This window comes from Pseudopodoces humilis, chromosome 9 (assembly GCF_049639895.1).
Source record: "Pseudopodoces humilis isolate 2021_Gansu_Grassland_sample_001 chromosome 9, ASM4963989v1, whole genome shotgun sequence".
Taxonomy (NCBI): domain Eukaryota; kingdom Metazoa; phylum Chordata; class Aves; order Passeriformes; family Paridae; genus Pseudopodoces; species Pseudopodoces humilis.
Genome location: NC_142208.1, coordinates 15,687,418 through 15,710,901, shown reverse-complemented (window position 1 = coordinate 15,710,901; position 23,484 = coordinate 15,687,418). Strand labels below are relative to the sequence as shown.

Sequence of the window (23,484 nt, the reverse complement as noted above, 5' to 3'; positions counted from 1 at the left end):
GTGCCCTTTTTTTTATGTATCAGCTCAACACAATTCACACTACATGCTCATATCACTACATATGACTATTAAATCATTCCTCTCTCATTTACGCTAAGTCAGCACGTACATGCTGTACTTTGCGTCAGAAATTCACCAATACACATTTTCATGAAGTTATTGGGAATAAAGCATGAGAAAGATGTATATGTCTCACTCAAGATTGTGTAATACTATGTAATAAAAATTCCTACTGTCCTTGTCAAACAATGCAGGATTCTAACACAGACAGCTCTTAATACCAGCCAAAAAAAAGGAGAAGTTACCTTGAACAGAAAGTAAATCGACATGAACTGGTGGTACTTTTTTTTCAATGTCTGTAAAGCCATTAAGTTTTACACTAGCGTAATAATCTATTAGTGGAAGAAATACTCTTTCCATTCTTATCTACTTTGTGGATACCTGTGACAACAGTCTTATGGTGCATAGTCACCCTGGATCAGATAAAACCAATGAAGAAACTGAAACATATTTTCTCTCAAATCTCCATAAAGAGTTGATTTCCAAGAAGGTTGTAAGAGACAAACAAACAGAAAACTCAACATTCTAAACCAGTCTTCTTATCTGGAGGAAACATGAGAAACAGCCTAACCAGATGGCATGTGGTCAGCAGCAGACTACAGTTAAAACTACAGCATGCAGTGCTTGTTCTAAACCTACATCTGATGTAGAATAATTTATATAGGAAGTGGGAGTGAAAAGGATACCACAAAGCTGAAAACCTGGTTGGTGTTCAAGCCACAGTATTTGTGCTCTGCACTACTGCAATGGGCAGAAAATAATCGTTTGCTACAAGTAAGACCAGATGCTCTTACCTCAATCAGACACTGCCACAAGTTGTTTGTCAGAACTGTACAGGGTGAGAAAGTGAGTGGAGCTAAAATTCCAAGATTCCTGCATAAGGAGCAACACATGACAAGTATGCTGGTCATAATGGTGAGGCCACTAAGCAGACAGTGAGCAGCACAAAGACTGTCTCCAGCAGCCAATGGGCCAGTACTGCTCCAACAAGCAAATGGACATGGTAAAAAGCTACACTTCTAATGGGATGCAGCACCCATTACAGGAGGGCAAGGAAAAAGATAAGCATGTAGACACAGAAATCCTACAACAGAAGTGTTAAGGATGTCCTACAAACACACACAGACCATGATGCACTCTCTGTCTTGTCTCCCTTAGCAAGCTTAGGGGGAAAACAACAACTTTTAGAAGTCTTTATTACTGAGCAGAAGAGTAACTGAAGACAGTTACTTTAACAGGAGCTTTAATAAGAAATACATTACTTATTTCTGAGTTTTGACACTTACAGAAATGAGAACTCAAAATCCACACCTGAAGATAGACACCATTTAGGAAAAATGGGAAGCTTCAACACCTCTCCTGGGGGCCCTCGGCCCAGGGTGAACATGAGCAATGGACAACACTGCGGTTCACACTGCAAAGCCAGTCTGCTATAACCCTTTGGAGGGAGGAAGCTGCATGCAGACTCTTGACTGAAGGTCTCCAGTGTCCTACAGAAGCAGTGGTTTCCAGAGGACAATCTCATTCACCATGAACAGCGAATGCTATGCTCTCTAATATAACCTCCACTTTATCAAAGTATTCAATTACACATACCAGGAACAACATAGACAGCAAAGGGCTGAAGAAAAGTAAATCCAGAATTATCCTTTTCACAGAGAAAGACATCATGTACTCCATGAACCAAACAGCACAAGCTTTCTATGGCGCTGGAAGGTTCTGTTGTACAGGGTCTCCTTGTAACTACGTTACCGGGAAGTTGTGCTTCGAGATTTACGTGTACATTCTTCGTCCATTTTTAAAATATTTTAATCCAAGATGTGATACTCCCTGAAAGCTTGTTAGAAATCAAGAATCCTAAAAGAAAGCCTTGTCTTGTCTAGATAAGTAACAAAACTATGTAGGGATGTTGACACCTGCTATTTTTCCAATTACTTCTCCCCTGTCTCTTTGGGATTTTGAAGCAAGCACCTGTTGGTTCTCATTTCACAACATTTGGGATAATTTCCTCTTATTCTACTGGAATTCTACTGTAATGTTTTAAATATCAACAGATGCAACAACTCTAACACACTTGCTGTATTAGTGTGCATGTGTTCATTGCATGTCTGTACAAGAGGCAGGCTGGTGCAAAGGCCAAAAGCTCACCCTTGCAGGCACATTTCAAAGACAAGAATCCTACGGCAGGAACAGCATTTTCACAGAGTATTTTGATCAAAAAATAAACAACCCCAAAACCTGGATGTCAATAGGGAAGAATACCACAGAACTGTAAGGATGCATGTTTTATTAGAGCAATCTCCAAAACAAACACAACTCTTCTGAAAACACCTCTTTTTCCAGCAGCCTGCTTGTACTGTGAGCCCTCTGGGAACAAAGCCTCATTGAAACAGAGAAGGGCTCAGAGAGCAGGAGAGAACAAGTGTGCTGGTCCTACAGTGTGAATGTCAGTCCCAGCACAGGAAGAATGAAGACTGCCCACAGTGCTAAGCCAGGAGATGAACTGTTCCACCTAACAGCTGTGGAGAAACGTTTGGAGTTCAAAGGAAAATGCAAGTAAATAAACCCAACTCTTCCATGTGGAGGACAATTATCCTTCAGAACAGTTAGGGGAGGACCATGCTCTAGCCTATAATCGTGTCTCCTGCAATATCAGATGGTAAAGGGCTGCTGCCTGCAACAACAGAGCCTTGGCAAGGGCCTGTAACCTCCAGAATTAAATGATGACCATGCAACACAAAGAGTGACATTGAAGTGGGGAAAAAATAATTCCTTCAGAATGGAACAGGAGAGTGCCTCAACTTCAGGCACATGAACTGAACTTTGACACAATCCTCAGTTTCTGGTTGGTCCAAACATGAACATTTGGAGGCTCCTCCTTCCCCACCCTTCTTGCTCAACTTTCAGCATCTGTCCAAGTGAGTAGACCAAGAAACTTCCATGGGCTCTGCTGGGTATATCATCAGTCACTCACAATTGGTCTGTGCAATTTTCACAGTCCAAAGCACTGAACAGAACAGACTAGTCAGAGGCATGTGTCACAATTGAGCAAGTCCTTGGTCTTTGTAATCCAGTGCTGACCAGTTCTCCATACATCAAAGAAAGAGGAAAAGGAATTCCTGCTGCTGCAATGGTGCACTTAGCTAGTTATGCATAAAAGGAACTCTAAGATCCCACCCAGGGTTCCATAACAAGACACTGTTTATAGCAATCCCAGCCACAGGACAGGGCTGTGGTTTTACCCTGGAAGGGGACAGGCACCAGAGAGAAAGGCTGCCTTCTGTTCAGGTGGTGGGAGAGACAGTGAAATGGCAAAGCAAGAACTTACCTTCACTCCATCTGACTTCTTATTCAGCAGGCTTTTGGCAGCTGTGGAGAGAAGCAGAAGTAGGTCAGGTTTTGGTTTCAAGACTATCTTCTCTCTCTCTCTCCCTGCCACTTCCCTCAAAAATGCACAAAACTACAGAAGGACAACCATCCTGCTAATTTCTCACTGGCAGCAAGAGACCTGGAAAACAGGACAAGTCACTGATCAAATTCATCCTGATAGCAGAGGGTCATCTATCCTATCTATTGTTCACCTATTCAGGAAAAATACTACCACTTCCACCACCTCAAGAAGACCAAATCTGAAATGGTAATTCAGAGCTTCTCTGTCAATTTTCCACTCACACACTGCAACCCCTCCCAGAAGTGTCAGCAGTTACAGGGGGAAAAGCTTAAGAAACCCGTCTGATTTTTGCAACAGGATCAAGGCTGCACCTGTAAGTGCAGCCATTCATATAACAGACCTGATTTATAAAGGGGGTGCTGATAACACAGAAGCCTTCTAATTACTCTTATTCACAGTTTCTCTGGGGATAGCTGGATAGCTAAACTAAAGGGGCTGAAAAAGTGCAAAAGGAAGCACCTGAAAATTGTTTAAAAAAGGAAGAATGCCAAGAGACCGGGAACTAGGCTGAATTTCTTCACTGAAAGATAAAGGTGCTCTGCTGTGCTGAACTTGAACAACCAATGAAACTGAGAGAATGATAAGCATGCACAGAGAGCCCACAACAAATGCATGGCAGAAGCAACACTTGGGAGTGATGAAGGAGATTCTCCACCTATTACAGCAAAGTGGTACATTAACAATGACTGTCAACAGCAAGACCCCATCTACAACTTCAACAGATAGAAACCATTTCTTGTCTACTTATGAAGAATGTATTCAGTTGTATCCACTTCTGTAAACAGCATGCAAGACAGCTCCTGTACCAACACATGCTATGGCTCTCCTAAGCAGCTGCTGGGAAACTTATGGGTCTGGGCACCTGGGTTTTAGGTGCAGCAAAGATAAGGCCTAGAGAAAAGGCAAGACCTAAGACAATGCTCACATGACTGTTGAAATGTTCCATTTCCAAAGACATACTGATCAGCTTCCACAGAGTGCTCAGTCTCTCTAGAAGCAGCGACATTAGGCAAAGAAGGTTTTTGCAATACCTAAGCAACTGTTCAAATTTTATGTCATTTTCCACCCTCCCTTCCCTACAAGACCCTACAGACATGGATTAACTACACAATTTCAGCTGCGTTGGTGAAAATGACTACAGCACCTCCTCCCAACAAAGAGGTGGTACTCCATATAAGCTTACTAGAATCTTTGGTTTTCTAATTCTACTCTCTAATGCAAGTATAAAGCTAGATTACAATTTTGTTTTCATTCCAGCTCTCAGAAACCAAGAACATTGGGAGAACCTCATGCAGAGGTTTTCTGAATGTGATGTGTCAAAACACAACGTTCCAATGTGCACACATGAAGGTGGGCAAAGCAATTCATCTGCCCTGCAACAGTCTCTTTTCTGAGTGTACACATATTAAAGCATTGTAAGACTGCAAGACAAATAACTTCTTGCCACCTTCAAGGCATGACAAAGGCTAACTTGATTCTACGTGCAAGTGAGGAAGAGAACAATGTGACTATGGGGTAAAAGAGGTCCAGCATTCATACCACACATGCATCAAGGCATCTCACACAACAACTGTGGAAAACAAGAGACTGTTATAGTCTTACAACACTTCAGGAGGAGTAAAGGATTCTGCAACATAACAAATATGCCAAATGGGACATCCTTGAAGTGAAAAAGAAACCAAAGAAAACCACCATCAAAGAAGCAAAATAGTACCACCATATGTTCTGGGCACATCCCAGAGACAAGCAGGGAAGCAACATTTTTCACACTTTCTGCAGTTTTCCCACAACCTGACATTTGTCTTTGTGGACAGAAGACAGCTAAAATCATGTTCTACAATATCAAAGCAAATGCAGCTGAGAGTGCCTTTGTCCAGCCCAGCACTATGTAATGCTGATCTGTGTTCCCTGGTGCAGCCTGCCTGTCCAGCCTCCTTCCCTGATTGTACCTCTGCATGGCACACACTGCTCTCCCACAGGCCTGACAGCATCCCAGCACTGTAGAAAGAAACTTGGTCTGTGGTGTATTTGGTTCATACATCATACTGTGGTTTATAAAGACAGCTGGAGAGCCTGTGAAATGTGTGACATTTACACACAAAGATAACTCAGACACCTCAGAGAACAGGGAAGCCCGCAGGTCTACCCAGAGATCAACCTGTACAAGTTACAAGACAGAAATAAAAAGGTATGCAAGAGGAATTTCTGCACAAGCAATAGACAAGATTTCCTGTAACAATAATCCTTTCAGAAGACAGGCAGATTTGCAAAGAGACAACAGGAGGGGAAAAATCCAAAGACACATGCAGGCAGATTCTTTGCTGTTCCTGCAATGATCTTGTAGCAATGCTCTACGATTTTCCAGGTATGGATGCTAGTATTAATTTTTTCTATCTTTCCCATTTCCTCTATATGTTAAAGGGATTAAATTCCCTCTTCTCTTAACTTCTAGAAGTTAAAAGTTTTTCTAGAATAAAGGAACATGAAAGCACATGCTGCTAACCCTGTAAATTATAAACAGTTCAGTTCCTGGCTTAACAAGACACTCTTCAATTAATCTCTGAAGAGAAACACAAAAGGCATCTCCTGCACATACCTCTCCCTCTCCCCACGTTTCTCCATTCTGGCCTCCATATTAAACAGCCTGGGATCTGGACCATGCTCCTGGCAGAAACAGAAATCCCTAATGCTGAACTCATCAGCAATAAACACCAGACACTCTGGATGCACCAGGGCCAAGGGGGGACTGAAGAGGAAATACTCCAAAGACAGACACGGATAGTGCCTTTCCCACTGCCAGCCTCTTCCAGAGAGAGCAACTCTTCATCCAGCCTGTGCCTTGGTTTGCCCTGTCCTCAGCTGCCAAAACTCAGTTACATTTCTCACTTCAGTTACGCTTCCAGAGAGTTCTTTTTTTGTGATGCAGGAAGAACACTGAGGCTGCTTTTATTAAGTTTCACTAACTTATGATGCTAGTCCAACAAACAAGCCGAGTTCTGGTTTCTAAACACAAGCACATTTACCTGAAGAATTCTGGACTTTATTGAGACTTGATAAAATAAAAATTATATCATACCAACACAGACTTCCCAATGACACGGAGTTGCAGCTTGTCATTATCATATTCTCAGTTCGAAGAAAGTCATATTAACTGTTTCTCAATTTGATGCCACTTCTGGGGTCACCACAAGGGAGCCAACAGTCAGAGTACAGTCACAAGAGGCACTTCTGGCTACCATCACACAATGCCCATGAATGCAGTGTAAATTCAAGAATATCCATTTATTAAGGACAAACACCACAGTAAAAAGTATTCACAGAACCTTCCTGAACTTTAGAGAGAGGAACTTCTAGAAGTAGAAGAAATTATTCTAATCATTTACATCCACTTTTGATGATAAATCAGACTCTCTGGCTATAGTGATAAACACATGCAGTAATGAAATCCGTGTCACTTTAGGAAGTTGCAAATGGAAGTTTGGCAGGTCCACACAGAGAAAACACTTAAAAACAGCTTAATTTTTCATTAAATGTGACTACATCTTCTTCTTGGGAAATGTGGTTTCCAGTGATTTTACACTTATTTAGTCAAATCTCTAAAAATACCTCATAATTCTTTCCCTCTCCATATTTTCATACCTGTGGATTCCTACCAGGAAATACAAATTTCTGGTCCTGAATCAATATCTACCTAACATAGCACTGTAGAAACTTCACATACTTATTTCAGTTAAAGAAAATAACTTAATTTTCATCCTGAGTGTAGATGTAGATATGTATGTATATGCACATACAAACTCAAAAAAACCCCAAAAAACCAAAAAACAAACCACACAGCAAAAAAACAGCTTCATGCTTCTGGAAGGGAGGTATAACAAAACAGCAAATTATTTCAGTACCACTTCAGTATTTGTATTATTTCCTCCTTCTTGCTCTTTAGTCAGCTAAAAAATGTCTCTGTACAGGTTACACTAAATATGCACAGGCATATTTGGGCCTTCTTTACTTAGTTAGAAAGAACTCTGCTCCTTGAATCTGCCTCCAGCCTCTCTCCTATCTAGTCACCTATCTAGTCAAAAACCCAAACCTGCACATTGGAGTGTTAATAAGGATCTGCAGAGACATGTAACAAGTTCCAGTAACTGTCACACTCTGCCACAGTAACTCCCTCACAAAACTGACTTGAGCAAGTGACAATAACCCAGAAAAAAGCTCAACATCAGTTAAAAATAGAGGTTTCAGGCTTAATTACCTGCAATGTTTACCTTAGGATCTATTTTGAACACAGGACTTGTGCTGAACCATGTGCTAGAAATGAATTTCACAGCGTGAAAGCTTGTTGAACAGCTCCCCAAATTAACAGTTGCAATCCATTTAGGAAAACAGTACTAAGAATTTCACATAGGCCACTTGTAAGTTGTGCATAAAAATCAGCTTACGGAGAAAAGCCACTTCTCAGCATTTTGTGAAGATGGCTGCTCCTAAGATGAAAACCATTTTTTTCCTATCCTTTCACTCAGCTTACAGCAAGCTTATTTACAGAGTTTTATCTACATAAATGAATCCAGGCATCCTTAAATATTGCAGGAATCTCTAAAAGCCTTGCCAATTCTCTTCTAGTAATAAACTTACATTTACTTCTTAGAAGATGATTTAGGAGCTTCTTGCATATGACCTAATCAGTTGATTTACCTGACTGCACTTCTGTATTCTGTAAGTGAATGCAGATCACAGCAGCGTTTGCTTAGATCATCTGAATATCAGAAGCTCCAAGTGAACACCCAAGTAACCCTATATGTGACCCTGACAATCTCACAGCAAAATTTAGACTGCATTGTTCTCTCTTGCAGCTGAAATAACACCTACCAGAGTGTAGTGAGAAGCTACAAATCCCTTATTGTAACCAGGTTTCAACTTCCTGACTTTAGACTGAAAGGAGAGCAACTGTACCTGCTTTTAATGAATAGCCTACAGCTGGCCTGAGATGTAATCTTCTAAAAAGAACCACAAACAGCCAACATTAAATGGCTGAATATATCATAACTGGGGAAAGAAACCAGATACCCTTTAACTTAACTGGCCTGGGGCACAAGGCACATAGCAAGCAACAAATTACTCTCAAAAGAACAGAAACTTTTTTTTTTTTTCCTTTGTAAAAACCAAGAATTTTTGGTGGGCTAAAAAGAAAGACTACTGCTGCAGATTCTTTAGGAATACAATTTGTCACAGGCCTACACAGTGAAGGAACTCCATATTACAAAATATGACACAGGAGATAGTAATGACTGCAAGATTAAAGGAGTCTTCTCATATTTCCTGCAGATAGTACAATCATGCCTAATTAATTGATACTGGGGTCACATGAGCCTTCATTTTCCTCTTTGTTCAAAACATCTGTGAAAGAAGCTTTTAGGAGATCTCATCCCCAGGCAGGAAGAAGCTTCTCTCTTCGGAAATCTAGTTCCCTGTCTGCTGGGAATGGGACTTCTAAAAACCCACAAAATAGTGTCACCCAATTAGAGAAAATAAAAACCCCTTGAGGGCTTAGGGAAAGAAACAAATATTATTGCAGAACTCTTCAGCGCAGTTAGATACCTATCATGGTAAGAAGTCTGAGCTCTACCTAAGGTTCCCACACAAGTTTTTTAACTTACTGCTTTCAGTTAGCATGTATTTATTCTTTAATTCCAGCAGATGTATCTACTTAACTGCAGCCAACTAGAAAACCTAAGTAAATTAAAAAATAATTACAATTTAAAAAAAAGTCAAGCTCATATTACACAAAGTCCTGTAAAGAAAACAGGAGTAGATGATCTCACCCCTCTAAAAACACATAAAAATGTAAGGAATTGCTACTCTCAACAGAGGCTTTGCATCTAAATCCACAAAATCTCTCTCTGGACAGTTTTTCTGAGTGTCTCATACTTGGCATCACAGTTTATATTCAAAGCAGAACTCAGTGACACTGCAAACCTTGCACTTGCTATGGGCCACCTAGGATTTCCTTTTCTTCAACTGTTAGCTGAAGTGGATCCAGCAGCTTCAGCCCTTGACACAGAGAAGAATGAGTAGAGCAAGCTTTTCCTCCTCAGTACTAGCTCAGGGATTAAGTGGCTCTATAGGTCACACACTATTAAGAGAGAACTCTTCTCTCTGGCATTTCACATGGTCAAAATATTAGCCATAAGAGATTTTCTTACCCAAGCACTTCTGCAGCTTCATTAGAAGTGACAACATTTGCAGACTTAAAATTAATCTAAAACTTCTGTTATAAAAAAAAGAATAAAGCCCCTGCCTATTTCAGAATCATCAATTAAGTGAAATAAAAATGAGCTGTGTAAATGGAACAAAACCAATTCACACCAGCAGAAGGCCCAAGAAAATGTTTAGCTCTGAACAGGCCTGCAGAAGTCCTGTCATTGTGCTACACAGCCCCTCAAACAGTTATTTCAGAATCAATCTTAGAAAACAGTACAGAATTCTTAAGTCCTGTAATAGCACAATTGTGGGATAGATGAATGGATAAAATCACTCTGTCCCTCTAAGGCCAAACTATGAGAAATGCAGTAAAAAGAAATTGCTGTAGCCACAAGTAATGCTGACATATTGGCACAGGTCTACCTGAAAGCAAGAACCAAGAAAAAATGTCTGGATGTTGCTGAGGGTTGGCCCTAAACTATAGCATGGTATCACCATACAGAAAGTTAAAAACACTTTCCTGATTTCACAAAAGAATGTGTGCATGAATGTGCACTTTGTATGCTGGGATGATCATTTCACAGAGGTTTTCATTCCAATTACAAGTTTATTGTAAAAACATCCAGAATATAAGTATTGGTATCCACCATTAGTAAATGGCCAGATGAAATGAATACACTTCTATCATCATTTAATCCATATAGCAGACTTCCACTTGAAAGCAGCTGTAGTCAAGTGCAATAAAAATCTGACTCATGCATTCAGTGATTGCTCTTTTAAAAGAGAAAGAAAATTACAAAGAGGGTAAAGAAAATAAAGGTCCCATAAACCAAAAGCACTTACAAATAGAGGTTTTCTACCCAAATGAAAATGAACACAGATAAGACTGCGTCACCTAGGTATGCTGAGCCAAGATGACAATCTTCCAAAAAGCATGGATTTACATGTTGAGATTTGCATTTTCAGTAAATGCACTACGTAATGCAGTTGGGTGGGAGCCAGACTACCAGCCATTAAATTTAAAAGGATGAAAACCACTTCTGAGACTCCAAGAAGGAAAACTAATAGCTAGACACTTCAGACCCATTTTTGATGAGTCAAAGTAATACAATACCCAAATAAGTCCTGTCCCTATTCTGACCAATATTACTTCCCTGTCCCTGCCTAAAGGAAACACTCCTACCTAATAAGAGCTCTTCACTCCTGGTTTATGATGGGAAAGCTAACGATACCAGCTAGAATTTCTCACAGGTAATTTGCTAGTAAAATATCATGAGACAATTATAGAAGCTGACTTTACCTTCTGTACCAGACTACAATACCATGTGCTCCTCTCCAAACAAATCATTTCCTATTTCACACTGGTCAACAGCTCAGACAAAGTGATCACCATGATGAACTGAAAGCACGTTTTCTCCCCTCCTACTTGATCCCAAAATGGCTAAATAGTCTCCATCTCACTCACACAAAACAAAACCAAGGAAGGGATGGGGACATTGAGGACTTACCTGAAAAATTCCGAGACACAAGCATTGTCGTAAGGATTGCACCCTGCGGGGAAGACAAAGCAGGGATAACAGAAAATACTACTTGAGAAAGGGGCTGGGCTGACCCACAGAGAACACAATGCATCAGTTATCAATGCAGAGGGATACCACTGCTACCCTGAAGAACCCTAGTGTATCCAGGATTCCCACATGTGGCTGTAATGGGACATGTAACATGGGACAACTCACAGTCCTGCCTTTTTAGAGCAGCAGCTAGATGCCAGACAGGATAGCTGAGGAAATCCAAAATGGCACTAAGAATTAAACACATAGCTGCTTCCTAGATTTCACACAGAAGAGAGCTGCTTTGTGCACAGGCCAGAGGCTTTGCCCCAGCTGCAGGCAACGGGTAACACTAGTACTGGAAGATGCAGAGTGCTCAGAACTAAAAGTCCCAGAACTAGCTGCTCTATTTCAACTCATTGGCAGAAAGTAGAAGGGGTGAATATGTAGCAGAAGAGGCATGGGAAGCTTAGAGCTTACAGAAAGAAATTACCCAGCTCCTCAGTACACTACTTCAGTGCCCTGAACTGGACGATCACATAAGGTATTTCTCTAACATGAAAGAAAGTACTGTTGCTAGGAAGGCACTAACCTCAAATTCAGAGCGCTAAAACCAAACTTAAGGTAAATTAAGATGTACTTACCTTTAGCTTCCTTCTAGCATTGAACTTTCTCAAGCATTCCACGGTCTCCTGCCTGTGCATCATTGATGCAACAGTGGATCGTTGCTGAAAAACAGGAACAGAAGATCAAGAACATACCCATACCAAATCAGCCAGGGAAGTTCATTCCATTTGCACACAATCAAGACATTCAGGCTGACATGGCCAAGCCTCTCACCACTGCCTGGCTGCAAAACACTGCAACTGGTTCATAACCTGAGAACTTCCATCAAGACACATTGAGACAAATCGAGCTGGGCTATGACAGGACTGGACCCAAGAAATTTATGACTGAGGTACAGCTGAGAATCAGTGCTCCCTGCCTTTCAGGCACACACAGGATTTAAGATAGTATGAAGACAAAATCAAATTAACACGCATACTCATGGGGAACCTAATTAGAGGCACTACAGGAAAGACCTGGTCTGCATTAGTTACAGCCTGAAAGGGAAATTTCAAGCAGTAAGGGAATACTTGTGAGCAGCAGCCTACCTGGATATGGCTACCCCCAAGAATGTAAGAGGTTGACTAGCAAAGGCCTTGGCATCTTTATATCAGTACTGAAGAAACAGATTCTCAGCATGTAAGAGAAAAGATCATGTATTTCTGTTGTACCAATGCAAAAAAAATTAGCATAATCTCTATGCAGTGATGCACATCTGTCATCCACAGCAGACTGGAATCCCGTCAGCTGCAAAAAGACAACTTCCCAGAAGTGTTGCAGCCATTAAGACCACAAGAGGAAGTCAGAGACTGATACTGCCAAGCATTTAGAGCACATGAGGAAGCCAATGACTAATGCCAAAGTAGCTGTTACTCTTGCAGAGAACCACAATCCTGAATTCCCTTTACAAGGATAATGGGTGAATTTCTAAACTGGCAGATAAGTGTGAATGAAGTCTCCACTAACTTTCTCTTGCTTGGAAAAAATTCTGCAATACCCAAAAGAACTGTAAACTGTGTGTATATTCAGCTAGTTTCATGGGAAGTCTCTGCTTTGATCTTCTTGTCAAAGCTGGTCACCTACTGCAGTACACATGGCAGTGAGTGGGGAGAATGTAGCCAAAGTGTCCTCAAACAGCTCTGGTGGTCACTGTTCCTCCAGCCTCTTCAGGAGAGACAGTGATGTCCAGTTGTTCAATGTGCACTTACAAGAATCAGGACACATAATTCAGAAGTTCAGTGATGCTAAGACACTCAGTATCTCAGATAAATTTTAAGACTTTTTTAGATTTCCTACAACATTTACTTTAGAGGAGCCATACATATCCAGAAAAGAAACATATGTTGTGTACACATGGACTGCAAAGCAAAGGGAAACAACAGACTCGACGGGAGGCAGTTTCAGCAAGAGGCTGACATGGCTGGGAAGTGAAATCAGACTCTCCTTAGCTCAGAGAAGGGAAGTTGCCACAGGGAGTGGGCTATCATAATACAACTTTGGCTACAGGCATTGGAAGGAAAGTTTAATACACAGGAACTGCAATTGATTACAAACATGCAAGGATGAAGTCCTCAGCTAGTGTGAAGTTTTGACTTCCAAGGAACTTGCACCATTTTACAGCAGACACTCCTGTTAGACAGATGTTCACATAAGTAACTTTAAATTGCTATCTGTTAATTTGTGGATAAGGACACCACCACCACAGTTTCTCAAGAACAAATGAGCAAAGGAGCACACTAGACCCATCCCAGAAGTATGCTGTGGTATTAACCAGAGCATCTGGTTAGACTTACGTGAAAATATTTCATCCTGCAGAGATAAAAGCACATCACTGCTGCCCTCCCCTACACCCACACCCAGCTGTGCTCTGGGATTTCCTTGCCAACTTTGCAAAAGATGAAAAATACTTATGTGTGAGGTCTGGCAAGGCAGAAATCACATATACAGAACAGCAAAAGATTTTTTGCTGATTTCAAGTTTACAGCCAGTTAAGCTGCAGCACAGCAGAAATGCCTCAAATACTGCAAAGATGCTATGTCATAAACTGAAGCAGAGATGAAGAACAAAATGGTCCTAATTTTTTTGTCTGATGCCAAACTCCATTTGATATTTTAGGATGTTGTGGATTGGAAAAGACGTGGGAAAAAAACCAGAAACTATGGACACTGACAAAATTCTAAAAGAATAAGGGAATATTTTTTACTACTGTGGCAATAAAAGCACCACAGCATGACAAAGTTGGCTTGCTGAAGGGTCAGTATCCAAAGAAACCCCATAATCTGAAATATACTGGGTCCTTCAAGTCTTCCTGGCACGTCCATTCAAGGTAAATCACAAATCAACCTGTAACAAGGAGAACACTTACACAAACCCATGGGTGTTTGAGAGCCTGGTCAGCTGTGATACGCTTTGCTGGATTTATCGTCAGCATCTGGTTGATCAAATTCTTGGCTTCAGGAGTCACAGTGTCCCACTCAGGTGATGGGAACTAAAAGAGGAAGAAGGAACAGATGATGAACTGAATAGAAGTATCTTTTACTAGCAGAAGAGATTCTCCCCTGCTACACAGCTAAATTCCAGCCTTTGCCCTATTGATACCAGGGCTAACACATTTGCAAAACCCACCGATTTTTGTGAAAACCCATACTGAACAAAAATCATCCAGATTTCAGCAAATGAATGGTACCAGAGAGCAGGACACACTTGTACCATTCACCAGACATAAGCAAGAAGATTAAGAGTTTAAAAGCCTTTTAGGAATCACTCAGACCTTTGAATTTCTTTCACACTCTATAGTCAAAAAAGTAAAGTCACAGATCTTTTAAACTAAGTTATTACATGAAAAACACAGGCACTGTCTTTTTTTACCCCACCTGTCTCTTTCTCCAGAATGCTAAAAGCTCTAACAACTTGTGGAAAATCACAAACAGTTAACTACAGCAAAACTGCAGGAAAACAAAACCCACTAACAGAGAACATCCCATCAGGTGCACTTTTCCCACCATAAAACACAGTATCCTGGAACAATGCCAGCCACTTAGGTGTAGCAACTCACGAGCAAGTTGTTAGCAACCACCTACCATACCAAGATCATTACTTGAGGGGCAAGAGAGATGTTACAGTGCATGGGAATACAGAAGTATGAACACAAAGAAAAGAACTTTAAGTATTTCAGCTGGTGACCATCCATGAGGGGTAACTGCTTTCTGCTATAATTCCAGTAATGATAAAGATGAGATATGTACACCAAGCTGCAGAGGTTTGCATGTGGTATGGATGACAGCATGCTGAGATTAAATCCTATGAATCTACTGTACAAATACAGGTGAACTTCAGAACACAAATATGCTGTTGGGGTAAAGCTCCCTGCCTTTAAGTGGGAGAAAAAAACGGATTTCTTCTGAAAACATTTTCTTACAGTACTACAAAATTTAGAAAAAGTTTATTCCATCTTTTTTTCTTATGCTTTTTTATCACTTTACTCAGTTGGGTCATAACATACAACATACCTGCCATATTTGAGTTGCATATAATCTCCTTTCTGCATTCACAGGCATCACTAAGGCATTATACAATTTGTTCTGCAAACATTGCAGGAGGATACTCAAAAATCATGATACTGAAGTTTCAAGCAAGGACTTTCCCCACACCTGAACTCTGAAATATTTATTGTAATGTCTTGCAAAACCCTACCCAACAGCACAAAGGAAAAAAAAAATCACTGTTTTCATTGTTGCTATTTCCACTCTGGTCAAGGGAAAAAAACAGACTGGTCCTGTGCATACTGGTCCCTTGGTGCTGGGTAAGGTGCACCAGTAAAATGCAGCAGTTTTCTGTGAGGCAAAATGAGGGGAAAATCTACTGAAATTTGTTCACTATAGGTAAGAATTCAAAAACCATAGATAGATGTGGAGGGATTAGGTACTTCACTCTTCGTGACTTACACAAAGAGGTATTTAATCCCTGAAGTGCTTTGAAAATCACCATTGATATAATTAGTTCAAAACCACTTCAAATAAGAAGAAACAACACCAAAACTAGAGGGGCAGCAAGACAAGAGAAGAACACAAATCCATTTAATGCTATCAAGTACAAAGACATCACTTTGCTTTCACTCAGGAAGCCACTGAGGACATAGGCAGACCTTTGTTCTCACCAGTACAGCTGCTCTCATGGTCTCAAGCACAGAAGCTGGGAGGTAACTGGCAGGAGGAGTCCAGCAGAACCCTCACCTTTTGGGGTTTTATTTTTGTTTAATACAAACCACAAGACAGCCTACAAAATGAATTCCCAACTTCCTCTTGATATTCATGCTCACAGGCTTTGAGCTAGGATTTCCAGGAGTTCCTTCTTCCCTCTCAAGCCTCTCCTTACATGGAAGAATTTATGTCAAATATTAAAGCTGTGATACCCAAACTACATTTTATATCACATTTTCTTCCCTCAGTACTAACTTCCTTGCTATTCCACTTTCAGGCACTTTTTACAACTCAGTTTTGTCCTGCTCTAAAGAAGTGTTCCATGATCTGCTAGGCTTTTTATCAGAGCCTCCAACCCAATCCACCATGCTGATCCCCACCACAAAGCCAGCCCTCCAGTGGTCCCCACCATTCAGTCTTCTCACTGGGCTCCATGCTTTCCATGGACTATGGCACAGAGGAGTAAAAGACCATAATTTAAACTGTAATTCTACAGAATACATCCCCATACTTTTTATTAGGCCTTGACAAAGACAAGCTCCTTCGTTCTACCTTCCCTCTACTCCACTGAAAACATTAGCATTACCAGAAGAGACCATTTCCCTAACAAGTGTCAGTGTTCTAGTGCCCACTGTGACTCTTTCCACGTATCCCTTCAGTAGCCTCAGACAGGACTGCATCCCAGGCAGTGAAGACAACGAGGTGTACGAGCACGTCAAACGTCACTTTGCACAGAAGCTTGGGGCCTGCTGCTGGACGCCAGGTAAGATAGTGCCATGTTTTGGATGGCTTCTACACCCATGCAGGTACTCAGCAAGAAAGTGCCCTTACGTCATAGGCTCCGGCTTTGATCTGCTGATAGAGTTTGTGCTGATCTTCATCCCAAAAGGGAGGGTACCCCACTAGTAATATGTACAGAATCACTCCTGGGAGGGAGAGACAGATACACTATGGTTAGGCTAATACGCCATTTATTCTTTCAGCCCCTCTTCCTTCCCTCTTGACAGTCCCCAAGGCAATGATTGCTCCATATCTTCATTTGCCATCATATTTAGCCTTCTGAGATAGCAAAACACAGTACAAATCTGTCATCTGCTGAACCTCACCCTGGCACTTCATGTTCAGCTCTTAATGCCAGTGCCAGGAGCTGGAACGAGCCGCACGATGTCCTTCTACCCTTCTCTGGCTACCATGGCTGGCGAGTCACAACTCCCAGCTGCTCTCAGAGTAAGATGAAGCCACATCTCCTAGGGTTCCTGGGCAGCAAGGAATGTTTTAGGAAGGACTCTGTTTTTAGATGCTTGCTATGCATGGTTGAGACAAAAATGACACTGACAAAGCTGACACTCCTGGCCTGCAGAGAACCATTTAATCCATGTCAGGCAACACTGGTATTATATATCTTTAAACTTATCAGTCCCAGATACATTTACACTTCTTTTCTTTTTCAAAAAATCACTCCTCTTCAGTATTTCATCTTCTACATAGTTAGTGTAATAGGAAATTGATACAGTTATCTAAACTACTGACTCTGCAAAGCATAGACAGGCCGAATCTCTTGAGTCTCAAACATCTGATAGATGGCCCAAGGAAAAGATTAGGAGCCAGAATCAAATAAGGCTCCAGTACTCATTCCATCGACAGAACGTCCTTATCCTCAATTGTGCCTTCATGTCTCCACCCAGTAAGAAGGAGCACTGTGCACCCTCCCAGCAACAGGCTACAAGGAATTACTCTTTTACATGGAATGATGTTGTTCAAGTGTAAAATATTTTGTCAGAATCTTACCACATGCCCATATATCCACTGGTTTTCCATAAGGATCTTTTCTTAAGACTTCAGGGGAGAGGTAGCCTGGAGTACCAGCAAACCCTGCCAGAAAATGGATGACATGAAGTACTTAGAGTACCCAAGTAGAAGAGATCTTGCCATATCACAAAATCCACTAGTGGAAACTAACAAATTCCAAAACCTGCCTCTCCCACCATTTATCTCATATTTGCTAGAGCTGTCTCTTGGTAAACCAACAAAAAGAGGCAAAAAAACCCAAAATAAAGCAGAAAATCAGATGGGATCCAGTGCCTGTGTATTGCAAGAAAAACAGACAAGAGGGACCATGTCAACCAGCTGGGCACAAACTTGTATGCCAGGCTTTATATCATTGTTACATATAATGACTTGGAGTTTGAAAACACAAGATACAGATGGGACACATCCAATTGCCAAGTGGTATGGGGAGACCAGGAGAAGTAATTTTTCCAGAATCTCTGCAGCATTGCAGAGTCTCAGAGCTGATTTTTAGCCTGAAAAGGTCTCATTTCTAATTATGTTTTAACTAAACGAAGATAAGGTCAAATCCAAATGTCCCTGAGGAAGGCCAGGTCAAATGCGTTTCTGTAAAGTGACCAAACAAAATTCCAGATGTCTACACTTCTGAGCAGTAGGAAAGTTCAGATCAGGGTCTAAACTTAGCAGCTGCATTCATCTCTGACATTAGCATCTACTGTAAACTGAGAAGAAAAATAGAGAAACACATAGCCATTTTTTCTGTCTTTATTTATCATTTTTCCCCCTATTGCACCTAGGCTTGTGCCTAAGACCCAGAAGCTGTCATATTTAAAAAAGAAACAGCCAAATACAGAGAAGTGTGCTGGAAGAGCTGAGAGAAAATACTCAGGAGGATGCAACTCAACCAGCCAGCAGAAAACAGCGAAGCAAAGCTGGGAAAGCTCAAACAGTCTTACCAAACCAGGCCTGCTGCTCTCCCTGGACTTCTATAGCCAGTCCGAAGTCAGCCAGTTTGACAGCAGCGCCCTTACATTTACTCGCTAGTAGTAAATTCTCAGGCTGAGGAGAAGAAAGAAAAAACAGAGTAAGAATGAAAGACTGACATCCTTGTTAAAACCTCTCACCTAGTCACATCACTCAGTTGCACCTGCTGACTGAATTTAGCATGCAGTACTAAACCTGTTCAGGTGAAGATACAGCAACAGCAATGAATGGCCTTGACCTAGAGTGGCAGAAAATTGTCAAGTCTAACACAAATCCTCTGGCTCCTCTGTGGGAGCCAGAGCCTCTTCCAACCCAGCCCATACATTACATGCTGACACCAGAGGGCACTGGCAGTACAGTTCCTGCAGCACTTAAGCCAAAATTCGATTCTGCCCTCCTCAAAGAGGATAACTGGGGGGAGGGGAAAGGGGAGGGGAGAGACAATGCAGGAGATACAATCTGCAGTGATGTTTCTCCCCTTGAACATTAGACAGTCCCCAAGGCACTGAAAAAGTAAATATGATGCTAATAAGGGCTGCCAAACACACTGCTGTAATGTGGGAAGGCATAATCTGGCTAGGCAGTAGTTTTCATCCCTCACAGAAGAAGTCTCAGCATCAAACTGGCATAAGCAGCACAACAGTGAGTATTCTTGTAAGCAATTTTTTCATGCTACACATTTACAATAGAATAAAATATTCTGCCTTGCTACTGCTGCCATCACCTATACAAGAAGCAGCCGTGTCATTTTTTCCATGTGCCAGGAAAGGGAGACCCTCACATTTCCACCCTGAACAAATCTCACTCAAACCATAATTCTGTTGTGTTCCAGCAGAGGATTTCAGCACAAGGCTTTACACAACTCCAGAAACTGAACTGAGAATTGGCAGCTTCCTCTGAAGCACCAGAGCAGTTAGTTACATGGGACCCCTTGAGACCCCAAAGACTTTAAGGTGATGGCTATTCTGGCTTTGCAGGAAAATCAACTTGAAGATAGGCAGGTCAAACGTAGATAACATCCTGTCCCCTTCTTATCTTTTGTGCATTTCATATCAAGTTGATTTTTTAACTGAGCAGGATGGAAGCCTGGAAATCCAGAAACAGGAGCTTGTCTCAGTTTCACAAATCTGAAAAAGGTCTTTTTTGCAGCCTACTCACTATTTTCACCCCATAACAGCTCTTTATCCTTGTTCTCCCTGACAGGCCAAGATGCTTTGCTCACTCATCTGTCTTAAAGTACCGGGCATGTGCCTGCTTCTGCTTTGAATGAAAGGAGAAAAGCCTTCCTCAACACAGTCCTTGCCACAAGCAGCAGGGAAGGAAAGACAACTAGGTCTCAAAATGTTTGGATGCCACTGGCTCTTCACTATACGGCCAGAAGAAAAGATTGTGGTAATCAAGCTACTCTAGTGAAAATTCATCACTATAAATAAGACCCTAAAACAGAAGATCAATGAAATTTTGTGAAAATCCCTCCCAACTCCAGATCACACCTGGGCTTAGTTTGACTAAAAAATAGCAACATTTAAGACAGACTTGTGCTAGTTAAGTACTTTGTAGCTCTGTTTTAGAAGCAAACAACTTAAGGCTAATGGTGCTTATCCATGTGCATGTTTGCCAACATATGGGTTGTCTCAGGTTTCACATACCTTTTGGTGAGGATGTGAACGCACTCCCTAATTTCTAATAGCCCCTATGAGCAGCTCAACATTTGACATTCTTTAATAGCATGTCAGCCAAAAGACAGGTTTATGAGAGTGAGGTGCAAAAGACAAAAGTTTACTTGAAGCAGACTCTGCAGTGATTACACACTTACCCTGGAGGCCAAGCTTTTGGAAAGAAGCTAAATATTAAATAAAAAGCATAGGAATTTTCATTGCTAAAAGGAATGGTTACTCCTCAGGCCTGGATGGTTTCAGTCAATCAGAGCAATCAACAGAAGAAACATTTTAGCTGCAGCAGGGAGTGTCTAGCAGCTGATAAATTCGGAACAAATTTCTCGCTTTCCTACAAACAAAACTCTTGAAAGGAAACCAGATTATATTTGAACATAAGGAAAACTTCTGTACAAGAAATCATTATTGTTTTTCATAGACTTCCTAATTTTGGGCAGTAGTGCCTCTTGGATGTTGCTTTCTCGGGAGCTGCTGTTGGGTCTAATCAGGATCAGCCACAGTCCACAGTAGATAACTTGCATTTTTTCACAGTGTAGTGAATTAAAAGGTCAAAAATGTTGCATGGGAGTTCGTCAGAAACACAAAGGGCCCTCCACTAGATAAAACACCACAGGAACACTGCCACCAAGCTTGCAATGTGCTTTTACTTTGCTCTCTGCAAAATATTTTTCTACTTTCCCCCTTGAATATTGTTTAACAAGCCCAAACCAATACTAGTAGCAGGTGTCATCCTGCATTAATTTAACTGGACTGCTAGTGACCATCACCATTCCCACTTTAGACAGAGAAGGCTCCAGGGCACACAGACTTTCCCCACAAATCTCTTCATTCTGGAGCCCAGTGTGGGGAGTTTAGGTGACTCCACTGCAGAGGCTTAGGGGCTATAAATGTGTTATAATGTGTCAAATGATTGATTCATCAGTCCTTAACTGGCCAGCAGTTTTTGTTTTAGATTAAAAGTGCTTCTACTGATGAGAGAAGAAAGAAATAACACCAAAAAAATCTTTTTGAACATCTCTGCCCTAGCTCAGTGGCATGTGTTTGGCAACAGTGCAGAATAAAAATACACATGCTCTGCGCAGACAAACTCATCCTGGCAGATTGAACAAAGATTGCTCCAGGTCTCTAGAGATCTCTTCAATCAAAAACTAGAAAGTGTCCTTCATTATAATGAATCCTACCCAAGTTTCTCTGGAAGCATGCTTCTCTCCAAGATTCACAATTACTCCATCCTGGAGCTGTCTCAGAGAGGCTGAGAGCTGGCAGGATTCACAAAGACTGAAAACTTCCTTGGGAGTTCAGCACACCCTCTAGCCCTCCAGAAAACTCTGAAGAAGCAAATTTGTGCTTCAGGAACCCCTGAACCCAGTTCAAATAAAAAAAAAAAACAAAACAAAACCAAAAAACAACAACCAAAAAAACCCCAAAAAACACCAAAAAACAAAACAAAAATCAAACCGAAACCAAACCCAAAAAAACCCACACAAAAATCCCTGCCAGCTGGCAACACAATATTCCTGTCTTCCCTCTTCCAATGATCCCCTGGCTGCTCTCCTCAGACCACAGCACAGAGGAAACATTACCTTCAAGTCCCTGTGCACAATATCATGCTGGTGAATGTGATTCACACTCTCCAGTATCTGATGAATACAGTGGCTGCAAGATAAAAGGGAGAGACACACCAAGTTATGCATACACATTTAACATCTCATCCCAGAACTATTTCTCTAACTTTTATATTTATACTAGGGGGCATTCAAGATCTCATGCTGAATCTCTTCATCATGATCATTGGATGCCACAGCTCAGCACCATCACAGCTGAACGATCCCAGTCCCCCCCAGCAACAGGATGCCAAACATCTTTTCTCCAGCAGGACCACAAAGCCTCTCTCCTACCTCCCATCATTTCCTTCCTTCCCTTCCCATCATACTAAACCTCTCACTTGTTCCTTCAGCCAACAGTGCCCACCCCATACAGAACAACCAAGGCATCCAAGTGTCTTCAAACAGCAGCCAAAATTATGCAAGCAAGACCAAATCGCTCCAGGAAACATTCCACTGGGCTAGTCCTGAGCAAAGAATAAACTTTGGGAGAGCAGCAGCCTCCCCCAGCAAATTCAGGATGACGACGCCTGGGTGCCTGCCAGCTTGCAAAGCTTTCAGAGCAGCATTTCAAGCACTTTATATACACAATGTGCACACACACCCGCTTGCTGGGTGCCTTTTAAGTACAGATCCCACTTAAGGGGTTAGTAATCTGAAAAGCAGACTCATTCCGTTAAGTACAGCGTGCTGCACTCCCCCAGCTCACAGAAAACCCTGTCTCTGCCATTCCCACTGCTGTAAACCACAGGGACAAAAACAAGATGTTATTTACACCTGTCGCATAACGACAGCACAATCCACCCATGGGTGAGATTCCAGGTTGGAACCATCTCTTCCACTACATATTTAACTTGGCTCCCAAGGGTGGATGTGGAATGGAATAGGGATTTTGACAACTATGGCTGGGCAGTAAGCATGCAGATGTGGACAACTTAGAGAGGTCTATGTTCTCACTGTAGGATCTCTCAGACCCTTCGCTGACTTCTACAAATCTCAGAGGAACAAATTTGAAATGAGCAAAATATTTGAGGGAAGGATAAAAGGCTACAGGAAAAGATGGGAAGAGGGTGAGAAGAGGAAGAGGAGAGGAGGTGCAGCACTGTGTATTTGCTACCCCCACCCCTCTGGAGCTGGCAGTATGATCCTCAGGGTCGGAATCCATGAAAATCTCCCTGCTCCCAAAACAAAAATGTATAATTAGAACAGAGCTGAGTCTGAGCGAGAGAGATTTTCTGGCCAAAAATGGCAAAAGTGTGAGGTGTCCCAGGCGAGCCAAACACGGCAGATTGGCACAGACCTCGCTCCCTCGCTCTCTCAGACTGCTCTGGAATTCAGCGCAGCATGGGGAGAGAAAGGGAGGAGTTT

General features: G+C 41.6%; 1 protein-coding gene across 12 annotated transcripts in view; it reads right to left on the bottom strand.

The window, feature by feature from the left end:
* The window catches only part of CAMK2G (calcium/calmodulin dependent protein kinase II gamma), a 119,084-nt gene that overhangs the window by 25,232 nt on the left and 70,368 nt on the right, over window positions 1-23,484 (bottom strand). For all 12 annotated transcript variants that reach the window (XM_014250296.2, XM_014250300.2, XM_014250298.2 and 9 more), the window contains exons 6-13: window positions 22,096-22,168; window positions 18,809-18,911; window positions 17,853-17,936; window positions 16,896-16,990; window positions 14,231-14,353; window positions 11,904-11,987; window positions 11,218-11,260; window positions 3,389-3,429 (exon numbers count right to left, since the gene is read on the bottom strand). In XM_014250296.2, the coding sequence (XP_014105771.1) occupies window positions 3,389-3,429; window positions 11,218-11,260; window positions 11,904-11,987; window positions 14,231-14,353; window positions 16,896-16,990; window positions 17,853-17,936; window positions 18,809-18,911; window positions 22,096-22,168 (646 nt within the window). The remainder of the gene's footprint in view (window positions 1-3,388; window positions 3,430-11,217; window positions 11,261-11,903; window positions 11,988-14,230; window positions 14,354-16,895; window positions 16,991-17,852; window positions 17,937-18,808; window positions 18,912-22,095; window positions 22,169-23,484) is intronic.